Below are 20061 nucleotides of genomic sequence, written 5' to 3' on the forward strand. Positions count from 1 at the left end.
CTGAAAATGTAAATCGAGCTAAAAGATAGCGCGTAATGTCCTCACACGCTCGTCTCGTGGATAGTTTTTTTGTTTTTCGTCTAACAGAGCATTTGAATCACACTCTAACCGCAACGAGGGCTGCACGTCATTTAAGTTCATTTCATATGTTTAGAGTGTATTTTCCGAGCGCACTTAAATGCTTACAAGAATATGCACCAATAGTTTTTCTTTGTCTTTCCGTTTATTTAGAACACACACACTTGCGTCATGAAGACGTTGTTGTGACGTTCCGAGTACGGAGTGTCCCTGAAGGCACTTGGCCGTGGCGTGGGGAGAATGCGGAAGTGCCGTTTGTGGCGGGGTGCCGTTCCGAGGCCGAATAGAGAGACGCGTATGCGTGTCAGACTGTGCGACGCCACTTCCGGCTGCCGTCCTTAACAAAGAGGCGTGGCTTGCCATGATGCGCGTGCCTTTAATTAAGCTAAACCTTTTAACGTAATTCCGTTACCACCGTTTAAATGTGATTTAATATGTATCAATCAAACATAGTTGCACATGTAATATGTCCTCACGCGCCTTTGTTTACACATAGTTGTAAATACATTCACATCAGGATAAATGTGTAATTTAAGGGTGGGTGGATCATCCAAATATGGATACCATTCCGACACAGCAGGGGTTCTCCAACGGTCTCAACTTGGGGCCCACATTTTCCAATGGTCATTAAGTCGCGACCCACTTTAATTTGTCATTTAAATTTTTATTATTTTTTTGCACATTTGTCATTTTCGTGTTTTACACTTCAATAATATTTATGGTTTTATTTGAGGCATTTTTATTTTATTTAAATTTATTTTCACATTGGCATTTTTATTTATTTTTTTAGACTTTTAAGTTATTTTGATTACTTATTTTTAGTTTTTTTTACTTTTTCATTCATATTTTTCACACTTTCATTTGTATTTGTTTATTATTTTTACAATTTTATTTGACATTTTATTTATGAATTTTTAAAATGTCTTTATGTTGATGTCTTTTTTCTTTACACTTGTCAATTTTGATTACTTATTTTTTTGTACTTTTATTGAAGTCATAATTTTATTAGATTATTATTATCATTTTAATTGATAAACTTTACAGCATTTTTCTATCCATCCATTTTCTGAACCGCTTGTCCTCACGAGGGTCGAGGGGGTGCTGGAGCCTATCCCAGCTGACTGCAGGCGAGAGTTGGGGTACACCCTGGACTGGTTGCCAGTCAATCAGTTTTCTCATTTTTGTTTCTACTTAAAAAAAAAAAAGTCATTTCTTCATTTTTTACTCCAAAAGATCACAAAATCCGATCTTTCACTTCTAAGTGTGCAATGTACACATGCCAAGGAGGAAGACGGCTAAAACATTGCACGTCAGAGTGCAGATTCTGATGTCATTTTTGACTCGCTGTCCTCGACCCGCCCGGGATGGAGCCGCGACCCACTTTTGGGTCCTGACCCACCAGGTGAGAAGCGCTGCTTTCCAGAATGACTACAGAGGTAGTGGTATGTATATATCTTTTATTAGAGGATGGCGCACAACACAGAATAACATGAACACGTTAAACACGTCAAATGCCATGCTGCATCACTTTTTCCAAAAGGTCAGTGTTACATGGGAAGCGTAACTAGAAATCCACAATCTAGTATCATAGAGACTTTTTTTGTGCGTCAGGACATACAAATGAGGGACGTTTTCAAATGAGAGTTAAGGCGTAGGTCTAAGGTTTGGTCTTCATCCAAAATGTCTACTTGGAGTAACACATAATAGTATAGCTGCGTTAGACAAAGCTATTTTTGGCACAAAATATACTGGCCAAAATAATGACTAAATACAGGAACAAAAAACAGCAACATTTAACTGTAAATCCTTGCAGCTACGTACATATTACTGTGATCCCACGTGTTGTGTTGAATGTTATAAAACTCATGAAGCTGAAGTAAAAAAGGAAATGCATGTACAGCGTTCACATCTAGGTTACACGGAACAGTTGCAGCAAGACCATGAGTATGATTGAAACAGCACAGATTCATAACCTCGACTTTTTTGGACAAAAGGCACTGGGTACAAAAAAAAAATAAACATTTCCTCAAATATATTTCTAAGCTTTGTACTCTAGAGCTAGATTCTAGGGGTGTCACAAGACCAGATGATACACCAGACTGGGTCTACGAGAACGAGACAAGATTTTAACATTACTTTTAGAAAAAGTAGAATGAAAAAATATTTTAAAATATATGACGATATATTTGCAATCTACTAATTTAATTTCTACCACGTCACCTTGCATTGCTCCTCACAACGCTACGCTCTTCTGCACTCTGTGTGCGTATGCTAGGGGCCCCGCCTCCACCCACCAAGAGAAAGAGACCATATGATTGACAAGAAGGTTCTCACTCCGTTCATGCCATTGTTCTATGGAACAAATGCGCCAAGGTGCTGAAAGCAATGCAAAGAGTGAACCTCTTGCTGCCTGTTCGGAGGCGGGAGACGAGGAAAACAGACACACACGGCAATATACTGAGGCCATTTTCAATTTTATTTATTGTGTGATGAATCAATTCATTTGCCAAACGAGAAATCTTGTCACACTTTTAATCTCGTGACATCTTGTGACACCCCTACTTGATTCAGCAATTGCACAAAGTGACAAAGGTCGGTTAGGTCATGAAACGCAGGAAGGGTGAACGTTAGACAGGCGTGGTTCCCAGCCGCTGTGCCGCGGCACATCACAAAAAAAGGTACGCTTCCATTTGACTGGTTGGAAAAATGATTATTTGCTACAAATATTTAACATATCTCCCACTAGGTGGCTTAATTTTGTCAAACATGTGCCTCGGCGCAATAAAGGTCATTAACTCAGTCAATATCAAAGACTTATATACGTTTCTATAATCCCAAACAATGTTTTTCTGCGTCTTTTATGTTGTTTCTTTTTGCACAACAGGCAAAACGAGGTGATGACTCAACTCTCCACTCATGGATTTCACTTCAGAGCAATTTTAAGCCCTAAAAACAGCCACAAGGTGGCACAAGTGCATTTGCTAAGAATGAATGGAAATATCACACATGACAGGAAGGAGGAAGTGAGAGAGCGTGGTGGAGGGTCGCGTGCGGAAGGTTGCACATTGTAGGGAAATTTGAACGCACGCATGCACACGCGCGCGCACATGTGAAAATTGTAAATAGGTCATATTTGCAAATAAATTGTTATTTTGATGTAAAACAACCCCTTTTTCGTGTTGTTTATGTCGGTATAGTTGTTTAGATACTTGAGCTGTCACTAAGGCAAAAAATGATTGCGTCTTTTGACAAAAAGCTGGTTTCTCCCTTTTCTAGTTGGGAACTGATATTTTCCTGAAACTTACCTATGTTCTACTGCTGATTACTAAAGAACGCAAAAAGGTAGACGGGAGTCTAATCTTTCTTTTGGTAGGTTCCATGTTTATATAGCCATAGAACACAATAATCTGTGTGCCTTGAAAGATCAGTCAAAATCGTCTAAAATGGCCGCTGCTGAAGGGGTTGTCTTTTGAGCTAAATGTAGACATGGTATCAATAGAAGGACTCCTGAATCAAGCTTCTATATGTGAAAACGTTAGGTTACACAAAAGGGGGTTGCTTCCACACACAAACCGCGTCAGAGGTTGTCTGTCGAGTCAGACGGCCGCTTGTACATGCAAATTGTTAGTTACGAGTATAAATGCAACCAAACGGATAAAACACAGAACTACAGTCCTGTGTAAACATTCTAAAAAATGGTCATTTCCGAGAAAGAAGGTGTGGTGCCCAGAGTGAATGGCCCTGAGCGTCTAGCTTAGCATGCTACATGAGGTACTGCGCTACCGATGGGGGCGACCCGGCGTGCCATGCGCGTGTCCACGGTCACGTTAAGGCCATCCTTCCTAAACGTGGCTTTTGTGTTAAAACGCGTCAAGGTCCAAAGCACAAACTGTGTGTTAGTAAAGGCAGATGTGACAGCGGGGAACCACATTTAAACATCTTCATAGCACGACTGAGGCCAAACCACCGTCCTAAAAGGTTTGGGCACTTGCGTGGTGATTGGACAGGCACGGCACAGAAGAAAAAGACAAAGAAGAAGAAGAGGCCAGGCGAGCTGACGGTGATCGGAATAGTGGTTCTCGTATTAGTTCTTCTTCTTCTTCAAGGTGAACAAACAACATCACACCTGATCCAGCTTTGGAGAATAGACAAAAAGTCAGATTACCACATTAAAGGATTTGGGTTTTATTTTCCAGCACGTGTGTTCCCTTTCTAAACACTTCAGGGAACACACACAACACCTGGGGGTGAATAGAAGAGGACTGCAGCATAAAATCCTGATTGACTAAAGAAGAGAAGCCTTTTTTTGTCCTTGGGGGAGGGAAAAAAGACGGGTTTGGTATTTGTGGCAGTTGCATAAGTGGGTGAGAAAGTGTGGTCATGCTTGAGGCAGATACTGTTTATGTCGAAGGTTTGAGATTCATCAGACGGCAACTTGGCTGCTCATCTTCTGCAGCAGAGGAATCTGTGGCGGGAGTGGAAAAGCTGCTGTTAGCGGGCATCCAAGTCATCGTCAACATACGGGAAGGCAATATGGCAAGGAATGTATCACAGAGCTGTGGCAAGCCACACGACGTGCTGCACTGCCCCCTGCTGCACAGCGATGGCATGTGGAACTGTGTAGCTAGGATTACGCCATCCATCCATTTTCCTTCGCTTATCCGGGTCCGGGTTGCGGGGACAGCAGTAACGGTAGGGAAGCCCAGACTTCCCGGTCCCCGGTCACCTCTTCCAGTTCCACCGGGAGGACACCAAGGCGTTCCCAGGCCAGCTGTGAGACATAATAATCCCTCCAGCGTGTCCTAGGGGCCTTCTCCCGGCTGGGCATGCCCAGAACACCTCACCAGGGAGGGTTACGGGAGGCACCCGGACTAGATGACCGAGCCACCTCAACTGGCTCCTCTCATAGGTGAGGGTGGGACCAGTAAATTGAGAGCTTTGCCTTCCGGCTCAGCTCTCTCTTCACCACGACGGTCTGGTACAGCGACCGCATTACTGCAGACGCTGCGCCGATCCACCTGTCGACCTCACGCTCCAACCTTCCCTTACTCCTGAGCAAGACCCCGAGATACTTGAACTCCTCCACCTGGGGCAGGACCTCATTCCCAACCCGGAGGGTGCAATCCACTCTTTTCCGACTGAGAACCATAGCCTCGGATGTGGAGGTGCTGAGTCTCATCCCAGAAGCTTCACACTCAGCTGCAAAACAGCGCAGTAAACGCTGAAGGTCACAGCCCGATGAGGCCATCAGGACCACGTCGTCTGCAAATAGCAGAGATGAGATCCTAAGGCCCCCGAACTGGACTCCCTCGATGACTTGGCTGCACCTAGAAATTCTGTTCATGAAAATTATGAACAGAATCGGTGACAAAGGTGTTTGATTCCACCGTCTGCTACAAAGCTACGTCAACACTTTTGAAATCATTTGCTTGACATTGGACTGAAATTGTGGACTCCCAAAAAAAAAGCATTTTAATATATGACACATTCTCAAACCTGCTGACTAAAAACCCGACAAGGGAGTCAAAATTTAAAGGAAAACTGCACAAAAAAAAAAAAAATGTTGCCCATCATCCACAACCCTCGTCTTTCTCTTTTCTGTGCCTTTAAAGATATAAAAACAGCCAAAAAGAGGCGGCTAAGAATCCACGTAATGGGACGCAACTAGTCCGCCTATAAAATCTTCTGAGGAAAAACTCCAAAAACAACGCTCCATTTACATAATGTGACCTGCATATTAACAAAGCTACAGTGAGACTGTTATTATTGTTATTAACATTGTTACGCCCAAGAACTACTTTACAAGCATAGTGACACCTTGCCACACCAGCTACTCGATAGCTAGCTACTAGCTTCACCACACGCTCACTCACAATAGCGAAAGGTAATGCTACATATTGGAGCTGCCACCACTGCTGCTGTGTTTTTGTGTTTGAGTTGGAAACGTTAACGCTAGGTGTAGTGTTCCTTTCTATGTTGCTACATGAAATCAATGAGCCCAGGAAGGAATTTCTGCTAATGCATAAAATTGTCTTGAATGTACCTGTTACTACGTGCTCACATGATTCATCAACTTTGCAATTATGTTCTACATTTGTTCGATTTTTGAAGGCGAACGGTAAATTCGCAAAAATGACATTAATAGTTTATGGCGGCACCCATGACGAGCTAGCTCTCAATGTTCAGTCCCATGTCTGGAAGTGATGTCATCGGGTAAACAAATGCTTCTCAATGTAGATGGTCGACTTGGCTTGGTATATTTTTCATCCGAATAGTAGTCATGCTGCTGCTGGATGTTCACAGTCTCAGAGTTTTCTTTTCCAAATGAGGAAGGCAACAATGGACGAAGCAAGTGCCAAGAACGAGAGACAGATGGACGCCCAACTCGAGCTCTGTTCTTTGCAGTGATGACTGCTTCGAGAGAACACCTTTACGAGAAGCATTTGTGTGTGTTCATGTCTCACATAAGGATTGTGGATGATGGGCAATATTTGTTTTTGTGCAGTTTTTTTTTTTTTTTTTTACTTAAAGGACAACTATGGATGATTGACAGCGTGTCATTGGTGGCCCCCACACTGCGCAGCCAAGCGTATCCAGATAAGATGCTAAAAATAAGGTTGAAGTGTGACAATGGGCGACACGTACCTTGGTCAGATCCACTCCAGTGAGGGCGTTGACAGAGACGGGGAGTTCAGCTAACAGGCGGTTCACCTCTCCTGTAACACGGCTTCCTTCGCCACTCAGGATCACTATCTCGTTGGTCTTGGCCAATGGTGCGGCCACCTTGCTGGCGATCTAGTGACACACAGTCAACATGTTAGCCTTTCAAAAGGCATAGAAGGGATTCTCTTCCATTACGACCACTGGTTGTTTACTTCTTTTTCAATTTCACACCACCAGATACCGCCTCCCATTCCTATCCGGCTGCCCTATGCTATGATTGCAGTAGTACTTTATTTTAAGGCATATGTGCTATGAATAATACTGGGGAGTGAATGGTGTGTGCCACTGATGGGCGGTGTATTTGGGGCCGTCAGTGGGGGACCTAAGCAAACCAATCCACCACTACCATGTCAAAATTAGCCTAGTCTGGAAGACTTCCGGTGGAAGTGAGGCTGCTTTATACATAGCATACCATATATATACTGTACATACGCACTCATTTGTTCACATAACGCTCACAGAACTGTGAACAACACCGTGTCCGTCTCCTTTCTTAATTTTGGAACAGGGTCAATTAAGCGCTGCACTTTTCATGTGATGCTGCGTTCAAGCACACTTGTAACTTTGAGTCACCAGACAGCGAATAAGGCACCATTGCTGAGGCACTTCCTTGATGTCACCGCCTGCAGCAGTTTCTTTTTTTACGTTTTCTATACTAAATGCCAAATTACATGTTTATTGTTTCTGTAAAGGTGGTATTTTGTTTGATATGGTTTTATTTTTCTTTTTACAAGTTCTGATGGTAACAGAATAATGTGTTTATTTTGTTAATTTGATGGTTTTGTGTTTTCTCGCCCTGGTGGGAGAGGCCTGCGGAGGTAGTGTTAATCCTCAGAAACATTCAATGAAGTACTGTTTCTTTCATAATAATTAAAAAAAATACTTTGCACATTTTTTATCCATTTTTCCACTGCCTTGCACTATCTTGAGAGCACAATACACACCCTGAAAGTTATCTTTTTGACTTTGCCATTGCAGGGCTTGCTGTAGAACCCCGCCACAGTTAGGCATAGGCTTTGCTGACGTTACTGCGTGCCTGCTAGCTTGCTCTGTAAGGCGAATCTGAAATCTGACTGGTTAAAGAAACATCTCCATTATTAATAGTGTGTATGTGACATGGGCCAGCACTGCTAATTCTGAAGGCTCTGGGCAAATTACTGACGTAAGATTACATCTAATAGGACCAAAAAAATAATAAAAAATCCATCAAACACATACACAGCTATGACAGAGCATTAGTGCCACATTGGGAAAAAAAGTCTGAGATTTCAAGAAGAAAGTTGTAAATTTACTAGAATAAAGTTGTAAATTTACGACAATAAAGTCGGAAATTTAATTATCTAGGGATGTAATATCGGGGGGCCGATATTATCGGCCCGATATTGGCATACAAGTGTAATATCGGTGGAATGAAAACTGATAATAAAAAACTGCTGTATATAGGCCTGTGGCCTCCCGTACTGGCCATCGTCGAGGCATCCTTTGCAGCCACTGCGTGGAAATACTTTGTCACGTCCCGTGTTATTCCTCGCAGTCGGAACTGGGCTTTGATGTGTTGAAACCATGGCCGTCGGTGTGCCGGCGCTAGCGGCACAGTCACGGCCTCACGGCCATTTTTGATCTGAATGCTCTTACGTGCTCAACTGATTTGCTCTGCCAGGGAAAAGTGTGAGATACATATTCCTCTGTTATACAAAATGTATTTGACTTTGATGTTTTGTTATGCAAATCTGGAGCGGCCAGACCGGAGCAGGAGGGGATAGAGAAGAAGAGAAAAGAAAACGGAGGAGAGTGCGGGAACAAGAGGGAGACAAAGACAGAGACGAGGACAACAGCAGCAACAACAATTGCGGCAACAATAACAAAACAACAGAAACAAACAGGACTACATCAGCAAATGTCTGTGACGGCTATAAAGACCCTGACGGAAAGGAGAAAATAATATCGACAACCGCAATGATAATACTGCATTGAAACAGTCTTACATATTAGTAGTAATGAAATGATTAACTATGATAGTGAACAGAATGACAATAACTGTAATGCACACAATTGTAAAAACTATAATCATATTGGGGCCGCACGGTGGCCAACACAGTAACAGCTTGGAGATCGGGAAGACCTGGGTTCGATTCTCCCCTGAGCATTTCTGTGTGGAGTTTGCATGTTCTCCCCGTGTGCGCGTGGGTTTTCTCCGGGTACTCCGGCTTCCTCCCACATTCCAAAAACATGCAAGTGAGGTTAATTGGCGACTCTAAATTGTCCATAGGTATGAATGTGAGTGTGAATGGTTGTTTGTCTATATGTGCCCTGTGATTGGCTGGCGACCAGTCCAGGGTGTACCCCGCCTGTCGCCCGAAGTCAGCTGGGATAGGCTCCAGCATGCCCCCGCGACCCTAATGAGGAAAAAGCGGTATAGAAAATGGATGGATGGATAATCATATTGCCGACATCAGCGTCACTGTAATAAAACCAACGACATAATAACCACCTGGTTAACTCAGTGAGTATGTACTGTGAGTGTGCATATGTACGTGTGTACAGGTATGTCTGTATGTGCGCATGTCTCCATGTATATACTGTACATGTGTGCCATTGTGTGAACGTGTGATTGTCACTGAGAATGCATGAAAGGAGAGGGACTGCCTATGCTCTATTTTCCCCCTGACACGTACGACACCTAATATTACCACTTTATTCTTGTAATTGGTCTTGTGATACTGCTACCTTTTTCCTCCTAAATTTCCGACTTTACTCTCGTAAATGTACAACTTTTTTCTTGTAAATTTTCAACTTTTTTTCTTGTCAATTTAAAAATGTATTCACATAAATGTACGACTTTTTTTCTTGTAAATTTACGACTTTATTCTCGAAATCTACATTTTTTTTCCTCTCCAATGTGGCCCTTATACTTCGTCATACACAGCCAAGACACACGCTATAACATTCAGATAGTAACTGTTGGGAATAAATTCATAATAAATTCATACAATGCCATGGAGCAAATAGTAGAATTGAATGAGTAAATGTAGGCCAGTGCTTGTGATTGTGTTTAGGCTTTGGTGTGTACGCTGTAAATACCACTGACCTTGGGCAGTGCCTCCAGCACCAAAGCTGTCTTGGCGGCCTCGCCATACTGCTGGTAAGCTTCAGCCTTCAGCCTCATTTTCTCAGCCTCTGCCTTTCCCACAGCTTCGATGGATGCGGCCTCTGCTTCGCCAATGAAGCGAATCTTATCAGCCTCAGCCTGGGCTGTCAGTACTTTCTTCATCCTGGTGGAGGGTAACACCCAGTGTCACAGTCAATTCTTATAGGCTAAACAAGCTGTAGACTCTTGCGCAACCCGTGTTCCGTAATAAGTTGTATTATAATGGTGAGTGAGGTTCTCTGTAAGGCAGAGGGACCACTCACTTCTGTCCCTCAGCCAGCTGCTCAATCTTGTAAGCTTCAGCCTCAGCGGGTCTTTTCACCGTGGCAATGAGCTCCTTGTCGGTGCGGTCGATCTCCTTCTCCTCAATCTTGATCTGCTTCTTCCTCTGGACCACTTCAATTTCGATTTCCTCCAGACGGATCTTCTGCTGCTCTTTGGCTGCTTGCAGCTCATAAGCCAGCTGAGCTTCTGCTTTCTGCCGAGAGACGGAGGCTTCTTTAGCTCGGCTCTCAGAAGTATATATATTCAGTCCAGTCTTACTCTTCTAAATACCTTAGTGTTCACTTCCTGGTTGAAGGCCGCTCTCTGCATCTCCAGCTCTCGCTTGGAATCGGCCATTTTTGTGTCTGCTAAGAACTTAACATCCATCATTTCTTTCTTACACTCAGCTTCCTGTAAAAGAACAAAAAAAAAAAAAGTGAACTTGCTGCTACTTGTGCTGCATTTTTGTTGTAATTGGAATTGTGCTTACCCTGATGCCAGCGTCTCTCTCTGCCTCTGCCACCCCAATGTCTGCGTCCCTCTGCACTGCAGCCGTCTGCGTTTTGCCCAGTGAGCTCAGGTACTCCACTTTGTCATACACATCCTGTCAAAAACAAATCAGACCACCACCTTGGTCATACAATAATTTCACTGCTTCATTCCATCACAGTTTTTCAAAAGTATATTAATGAATAAATTGGCCTATTATTATTATTCCCAAAATATGCAGATTTAAGCATTTTACCTTTTTTTGCCTAAATTAAGCATTTTCAAGCACTAAAATACTAAAATAAGGCATTCAGAAGACAATTCAAAGATAGGTAGTATTCTACAGTGGTCACTAGGTGTCAGTAATGTTACACTGAAGAGACAATAGGCACCACAGGGGGTACCGTACAGAAACCGGAAGTAAAAAAGAAACAAAAAGGAAGTCAATCCTAACATGAGTCATGTTATGTTTTATTTATGCCTTATATGTCTTATTTTCTCTCATTACGTCCACTATATTGGGTAATACGAGTGTAAAGGCGACTCTAGGGGTGCTATTTGACATCTAAAGGGCTCTAGTAATGTTAAATCCTGTATTTAGAAGTTTGGAAACAGGTTTTCTATGCTCTTATTCCAAAAACATTGTATATAAATACTAGGGATGTCCGATATTGGCTTTTTTGCCGATAACTGACATACCGATATTGTACAACTCTCAATTTCCAATACCGATGTGTGTAAGGACGTGTAAGGACTGGACTGGACTTATTACCTTATTATGTATTATTATTTATTATTGCACTACAAATTTGATGTGATCTGTTCTGTATTTAATTATTCTTATTCTATTTTCTTATTTTTCTTATCGCTCATGTCTTGCCTTGGTTGTTTTATTTTGTGATTAAATGATTAAGTTCATTATGACATTTTTGCAGAGCTGCTGGAAATGTGAATTTCTCTTGGGGATTAATAAAGTATCGGGCAAGAGGTGTTTTGACAATCACCCATCACGTCCTGCCACCCCGCACACGGTCCAGCAAGTCCATGTGCTGCGTGTGGACTGTTATGTCGAGCGGACTGGCTGCTGCAGCAGCTGCAGGCACACGGGACTTCAACGTCTATGAACTCCTGAACTTTGCATAAAAACTCCCACAAATGTTGCTCAGACTGAAGTTACAGATGTCCGCCATCTCCTGGTGTCAAGTGTTAACTGCAAATTCAGCAATGTTTTGCGACTTTGGCGCTTAAAGGGCTATATCGGCTTTCATTATAGGGCAAAAAAACGATACCAATATTGACTGATATTACATTTTTATGCCAATATCCGGACATCCCTAATAAATAAATATATTTATAAATAAGGAAGCCTGTAAATAAGGAATCCTAGTTTGCGGAAATTCACGTATCACGGTCGGGTGTGGAACCAATTAACCGCGATAAACCAGGAACTACTGTATAGGTATGGCAATGGTTTCCAAAGCGTGGCCCAGGGGCCATTTGCGGCTCTCGCAGCTTGTGTTTTATTGGCCCTCGGCTTATTCCAAAAATACAAGAAAACTACAGTCAAACTTCAGTTATCGTATAATTCAGTTTTTGTCAAAAAAATTCACCAAAATTTTGTACACTGTCTCAGTTTTCGTGCAGTATTATTGCACGTAACAAGCTAGTGCTTTTGCCCGGCACTGTATCGTTCAGCAAAATCAAGTGCCAAACAAAGCACCCCAGTGTCTGTGGATTTCTTTTGAGCGCAACTCCTTAATACACCGCCATGGGGCCAAAGAAAGTTGCTGGTGCCAGCAATTTGATAAAGAAGATGACAAACACTATTGAATTCAATCCGCATCAACAAAAGTCCCATCCATTCATCATTTACAATAATTTTGCATTGTTTTCCACATATAAAGCTATAATTATTCTCTATAGAATGTGTATTATTTCCTATGGGAAAAATTTCCTCAGTTTTCCTGCTTTTCAGTTTTCATTGGCCCTTTTGGAAAAAATCAATACCGAAAACTGAGGTAGCACTGTATTTAAAAACATGACAGGAAAAAAAAAAAGCAAAAAGGTGTAATGTGGTGACAAAGAGATGAAATGTTGACACCGATAATGCAAATAACACGCTTTGTCATCAGTGACACCAAGCTGACATGGCAGGCTGTTTTATCCTTAAATATACATAACTCCCTAGCATTTACATGGGTCTTCAATGAAAAATACCAAAATGGCCCCCACATCCTTCTATCTCAACAGTATGCAGCCCTCTGAGGAAACGTGGAAGCGGACACCATGCTCAATCAGGTTAACAGCTGAGCCTACGTCCAGCAGCAGCACTTACTCAGGTTAAGCATGGAGTCTTGTCACAAGACCATGTGACGTACCTGCCAGCATTGCAACTTGCCTTGGCAGATGTTGGTCTAGTCAAACGACTATGTAAATGCGAAAGGCGAGGATGACTAAAGGGGGTCTTCCACGTCTCACACCTTGATGGTGAAGCTGAGGATCTCAATTCCCATGCGGCCGACGTCAGGTGCTGCCACCTCTCGGACCAGCGTGGCAAACTTGTCCCTGTCTTGGTAAATCTGCTCCACAGTCAAGGTGCCTGGAATGTAAATTGCAAGTATTTGCTTCAGTATCTACTGATGATTAGCATGTTTTTAACAGAGCACCATCTGTAGCCCAATTACATACAGCTGAGTCAAATTTGAGGCGGCTTCCTGAGGCAACAAGCTTTGGTTGAATCAGATTAATTATCACTTTTCAAACGAATTAATCATGATTGATCAACGTTTGAATGTCGCGCGAACCGCAGTGGTTAGCATGTTGGCCACACAGTCAGGAGATGGGGAAGATCTGGGTTCCAATCTCCGTTTGGGCATCTCTGTGTGGAGTTTGCATGTCCTCCCCGTGAGTTCGTGTGTTTTCTCCGGGTACTGCGGTTTCCTCATTCCAAAAATATGCATGTTAGGTTAACTGGAGACTCTAAATTGTCCACAGGTATGAATGTGAGTGTCTACACGTGCCCTTCGATTGGTCGGCGACCAGTCCAGTGTGTACCCTGCCTCTGGCCCAAAGTCAGCCTCGTGAGGATAAGCGGCATAGAAAATGAAATGGCCTAGTCTCTTTAATAGCAGCAGAACATTTGAATCACATTTTAACCGTGTTATTATGTGCAATGAAGGGCTGCGTTCAAAGACACCGCGTAATTCGCATGTTTTGCTCTACAAACATTGCAAACATTCATGAATTAATAAATGGTTGCTGTTTCATGGTTGACTGCGGCTTATTATTAGTCAAAAAATATTTAAGCAAATTGTACATATTTTTTGCCGAGAATTAAGCATTTTCAAACATACAAATGGCTAAATGCACTAAAATGATTACAGGCACAATAATAATAACATAGTAACTATAATAACACGGGTTACTTTTGTGGCAATAGCCCACAACAAGCTAAAATTCAACTCTGAACCCTGATGTCACTTCCTGTCCACCATCAATTCTGTTCTACAAGGTAAACAGTCTGAAATGGCTTGTTTTCTCTGCTTGTATCATCTATATTGGGTTATATGAATGTAATGACGACTATATGGGTGTTATTTCATGTCCAGACGGCTCAAATAATTTTACAAAACATATTTAGAAGATCGTAAACAGGTTTTCTATGCCATAACTACAAACAAAAACATTCCATTTATGAAGAATTTACTTATTGCAGTCGAGTCTGGAACCAATTAACCACGTATGTTCTGGAATTTCCGAGCACACTTGAAGGAAAACTGCACCTTTTAATGAATTTTGCCCATCATCCACAATCCTAATATGAAACCTCCTTCACCTTGCTGTGCTTTCTAAAGATATAAAAACAGCTAAAAATCGCATCATGGGACACACCTATACCTCCGATTAAAACACCTCCAAAAACCTCCAACAAGGTTTTCTGGTTTTACATCCATGCTGTGAGCATGTAGTAACAGGTACATTCATGATAACATGTCGTACTTACAGTATTTTGCCCTACTTTGGTAATTTTAAGCATTAGCGGAACTTCCATCCTGGGTGCATTGATTTCACATAGCAACATCGAAAGGAACGCTACACCTAGCGTCAAAAACAAAAACACAGCGGCAGCTACAAAATGTAGTGTTACCTTTCGCTAGTGGCCTGAGGCATTGTGAGCAAGTGTGCGGTGAAGCTAGCCGGTGTGGTGTGGCCAAGTGTCACTACGCCAGCAAAGTAGTTCTTGGGCGTAATGTTAACAATAATAATAACAATGTTAATAATAATAATAACAATGTTAATAATAATGTAACAATGTTAATATGCAGGTCACATTATGTAAATGGAGCATTGTTGTCAGTTTTTGGAGGGTTTTTTCAGAAGGATTTATAGGTGGAATAGGTGCTTCCCATTACATGCATTCTTAGCAGCCTCTTTTAGCTGTTTTTATATATTTAGAAGGCACAGAAAAAAGATGTGTGTTCATGTCTCACATAAAAGTTGTGGATGATGGGTAATTTTTTTAAAGTGCCGTTTTCCTTAAATGCTGATAAGAATATCCACTTGTTATAGAATATGACCTACAAGGTAAACTATCTTCAATTATTTATTATTATTATTATAGGCTTATTTTCTCTGATTAAAGCTACTTATTTCTATCTATAGCTACATGTTTTTCTTTTTTCTGTTTATTTAGACCACACAGACACAGATGTTGAGATGTTTGGAATGTTTGTGAGTGAGGAGGTACATATATGGTGTTGGAATAAAAAAAAAAAAAAGCATCAGACTCTGTGGGGATTCTACACTGTGCCTCCAGTGCGGTTTACTTGTTAATTACACAAAAAAAGTGAACATAATTAAGTGACTAAATTAGTTAGCGCCATTAATGCCTTATTTTTTGACAGTCACACTTTCTACTGTTGCCCTCCCTTCCTGTTGATCAAACACAGCACCCTTTTTATGTCGCTACAAAACCTGTTTTGTGCTTGCTGTTGTGTAATGTGATAGCTTCCGACACTGTTTGAGTGCACTGCTTTCTGGCAAAACTGCTACCAGCAGGTAATGACTCAAAACACAAGGACGGGTCACAAGCAAGCAGCTACCTACCGAGGATGGCGCGTAGGTGACCTTCAAGGGTTTGCAGGATGACGCTCTTGATCTCCATGACGGACTTCCCTAAAAACTGCTCGCAGGCGTAGCCCAGCAGTTCATTTTCGGTCATCACCTTTACCTGGTGTCGGTGTGGACAAACATTGTCAGCTGAGCAGGAGCACACACTGGCCAACACATGACACTGATGCCGTTCTTATTCATATACATAGCCTGACACATGAAATAGTATTAAAAAAAGTGTTGCTTATTTAAAAATAACAAAGCTTGACACCAGAAACATCCTCATGGGAGCAGCTGCTGGCTTTAGTTTGTTCAATTTAGTCCCCTTGGCTCAATAGAGGGTTTCTTCGTGCATGGTGAATATCACGTCAAACATCATTTTATGGATTTTTTTTTTTTTTTTTTTAAATGTACCATGCTAGTTATCCATGCATACAAAAAGAAAGTAAGGGAGATATCATTGACAGTAAGAGCTCACTTATATGAAAGAAATGGAAAAAACAGGATGGGGGTGATGCTGTACTCCACTGGGGCTGTAAAAAGAGACAAGTGCGCTGGGTCCTTAGGCGAGCGGTCACACTCTTTTGTTCGGTTACATGCACTCATATGAGGATAGGACACACAAAGTAAAAGGGGTGGGTGGGTGGGGGTTGGGGGGGTGTCATTCCATGTTCAGCCGTCTCAAAAACTGAAAAGGGTGCAAGCTGGAGAGGCACACAGCAGGCTGTCCTGCGGGCTCAGCCTTAAATAAACTCTCGTGTGGAAAAAATTAGTCTTGACTCCCAACTGACCAACCCCCCCCTCATTTGACATCACCCTTCCTCCTCTCCAAAACAATGCAAAACGAAAAAAAAAAAAAACACAAAAAGAAAATGTCATCCACACTAACATGTACTGTAGCTTCCTTGATAGGGAAGTGGGCGGGCTCAACGGCTCCAATAATTCAAGGTCACGCCAGCCCTGTTGCCGTGAGAGATGTGGACCAATAGTACAGTGGCATGTTGAAAGTGTGTTAAGAGAGAGGGCTTCTTCCAAACAGTGGGCTCATTGTCGGCGTGCATGGAGGACGTACACACACACACACACACACACACACACACACAGGAAACATTGGCACAAACACACTAATACAACTGATAATGAGGAAACTCTTTTCATTCTCTCTCACTCGAGGTATGCGGCTGAAAAAGTGACGTGACTAACGGCCAAATGGACGGGTGAAATACTGCCTGCAGCGGCTTGGTGTGCTACTTTCTGTGCGAAGTGAAAAGCTAAACGCGAAAAATATGTTTACTTGCTTGGATCTTCAACTGAGCTCCGGATGGATTTGGGAGATTTTAGGCGTTGCTGGCCGGATTCCAACTGAAACAAGTCTGGTTCAAATGACTCAAAAACGGCCATATTGTTTTTAAATGGGTAGACTTTGGTTTTACTCACCAATTGTTTTAGAGCACAGGGGCCGGATTTGGCCCCCTATATCATTGCATGTGGCCCGCGAAAGCCTTGAAATAGTGCATGTCAAAAAGGACACTTATTTTAATATTATTGAAAAAAATATTTGTATATATATTGTAATTTTGTTATTAATATTTATTTTATCTTTACTTTTTTAAAGCTTTATTTTTCATTATTTTACTTTTATACTATTGTAAAATCATATTTATATTATTGTATTTTTATGTGTATGCTGTAATTTTAATTTTTTTAACTTAATATAAATATATTTAAATAAGTAAAAAATTGTATATATAAAAATATTTTTACACTAATATAACAAATGTAATATTTAAAACATATTTTTACAATAATTTAATAAACATTTACAGTTGCATTTACAAAAAATAATAAAATAATGTATTAAAGTAAAAACAAAATTAATATTACTAACAAAAACAACTTAAATTGTTTTTTTTCTTATCTTTATCGTTCTTGCTAAATGTATTTGTTGTCAATATTGACAGAAAACTATATTTTTTGTTGTGAAATACAATTTAAAATGATTAATGAAAAATGAATGTAGTAATTATTAACGAAATTCTAAAATAGAATTATACAAGTGGCCTTCTGAGGATAACCATAACTGCGATGTGGCCCACGGTGAAAACGGGTTTGACGCCCCTGTTTTACAGTACAAATATATATTGGCTACGCCAGTGATTCTCAGCTAGTGAGTCACCCCAAAAATAATGTTGCACTTTTATTCTGAAGGGGATTTTTTTTTTTCAACGTGCGGGATGTCCAGTAATACTCCTATAGGAGGCGACAATGCTATGCAGTGCTATTTCAAACCTGCTGTCATAAAAGACCAACAGTGTTGGTCAGCAGTCTACTGGCATTCATATGTTCAATGTGTCAGGACTGTCTCTTGTTGAGGGTTAGAAAGCGTTTGCCTGTAATTATATGCTTGTTATATGTCAGCTGTTTAGGTGGCATGTGAATCTAAGTTGTCTATTTAATGGTGTTTGAAATCAGCATAAAAAATTGCCAATGCTAATCGCTAGTGCATACATTATTATTATATATAATCGCAAGCATCGGCATCGAGCCAGCACATTTATTTAAATCAGGGGTGTCCCGAGAGCCCTCTGCGGCACGTGGCTGCTTTTTTATTTGCTTGCAGCACATTCTAAAAATATAATTTAACACGAAAACTAAAAAAAAACAACAAAAAAACCCAACAGCAGCAGCAAAAATGGAAAAATCTGCAGTAGTTTTACAAGAACAAAGTCATCATATTAAGAGAAAAAACTTCTAATCTAATGAGGAAAAGCCTTAACTTTACGAGAATATCGTCGTAATATTATGAAGAAAAATAACGTTATTTTAGTAGCATAAAGTTGAAATATTACCAAAAAAAAAAAGAGACTTAAGTTTTTTTAAAAATCAAAACAAAACAACAAATAAAGTTGTCATTTTTGGGAAATTAGGCTGCGAAAAAGTTATGTTACGAGAATAAATGGAATAAAGTCTTAACTACAAGAAAAAAATTTAAATAGTTGGAAACTAAAAAAAACAGCAGAAATGGAAAAAACACCTGTAATTTTATGAGAATAAAGTCAAAATATTTAGAAAAAGAAAGTCATATTCTAACAAGAAAAAGTCACAATTTTACGAGAATAGTCATAATATTATGAATTTAAAAAATCATGTCATTAGTATCAGAGTTGAAATATTAAAGAAAAAAACTCTTAATATTAGGGGAATAAGAATAAATACAAACTGTAAATAAATAATACGGAATGGTTCACTTCCAATTTGTAGTGCAATCACACATGATAATAATAAATAGTAAAAATAATACATAATAATTATTTATAATAAGGTAATAAGTCCAGTCCTGTGTTTGTTTATATCGCTCCCCCTCTGTTGTGTCACAAAGCCAAATGGCGTGGTGGAGGGATGATCTGCACAGTCTTTCAGTTGAGCAGGGCAGTGATAGTAATCTGCCACTGCAACTGAAAACAACACCGAACCCGTTGGTTGTACCTCAAATTCAAACTGCACTGTCTTTTAAGAAATTTCAGTAGAAAACATTTCCGCAATTTGGGCCGCGGCTTGTCGTGAAGGGGGTGGTGGCGGCTACCGCAGCCAAACCAGTTGAGAACCACTGGAGTACACCGTCTCTTTTAAGAAGTCTAACTCGTAAATGAGGAACAGAGTGCCATTTAAAAAAAAATAACAGAGCAAAATGAAGGGAGACGTGCAGGTAAGGCACTTCAGTACACCTTTCAGATAGTGAAGAACACTGGATCAATAAAAGCAGGGAGATATGTAAAACCTTGTTCAGCTTGTGTCTCATCAAGAAGCACAGTAAACCTTGGACACAGTGTTCCTGTCCGTCTGAGTACTGATTTGTCTAGATCCATACTGTCCTCTGTACAGGGGTGAGGGCAACAAAAAAAAAAAAAAAAAAACACATGCAGACCCAACATCTGGGAGGCTAGCTAAACAAATGCAGGTGTGTAATGCAACTTGAGCCCTCTGTAGGAAAACCCGCTCTGACGTGATTATGGGGTGATGCCAGACGAAAGGGGAGTTACAGGGGATGCGTGGGAAAAGGGGAGGAGTCTGAACTGGCATTCCCAAAAAACAACAAGTGTGGTGATTTACCTGAGCCACCCCAGTGACCGTAATAGCTACACCCTCCGCTGTCTCTACATCCTCACACTTGGGCTGCAGGGTCATAATCTCAAGCGTTATCCTGTGAAGAATGTGGAAAAATATAAAAATAAAAATAGGCATGTTCC

The 20061-nt window shown here is 41.0% G+C and overlaps 1 protein-coding gene across 4 annotated transcripts in view; it reads right to left on the reverse strand.

The window, feature by feature from the left end:
- Positions 1-1518: 1518 nt before the first annotated feature.
- LOC129168962 (flotillin-2a) overlaps positions 1519-20061 on the reverse strand; it is a 34946-nt gene continuing 16403 nt past the window's right edge. For 2 of the 4 annotated variants that reach the window (XM_054754844.1, XM_054754846.1), the window contains 9 exons: positions 19925-20015; positions 15809-15932; positions 13183-13301; positions 10704-10817; positions 10505-10624; positions 10213-10427; positions 9890-10073; positions 6724-6873; positions 1519-4543 (listed from right to left, as the gene is read on the reverse strand). In XM_054754844.1, coding sequence (XP_054610819.1) covers positions 4502-4543; positions 6724-6873; positions 9890-10073; positions 10213-10427; positions 10505-10624; positions 10704-10817; positions 13183-13301; positions 15809-15932; positions 19925-20015 — 1159 coding nt within the window. In that variant the 3' untranslated portion in view covers positions 1519-4501. The remainder of the gene's footprint in view (positions 4544-6723; positions 6874-9889; positions 10074-10212; positions 10428-10504; positions 10625-10703; positions 10818-13182; positions 13302-15808; positions 15933-19924; positions 20016-20061) is intronic. The other 2 variants (XM_054754845.1, XM_054754847.1) reach the window with 1 other exon arrangement.

Source organism: Dunckerocampus dactyliophorus, chromosome 16 (assembly GCF_027744805.1).
Source record: "Dunckerocampus dactyliophorus isolate RoL2022-P2 chromosome 16, RoL_Ddac_1.1, whole genome shotgun sequence".
Lineage (NCBI taxonomy): Eukaryota > Metazoa > Chordata > Actinopteri > Syngnathiformes > Syngnathidae > Dunckerocampus > Dunckerocampus dactyliophorus.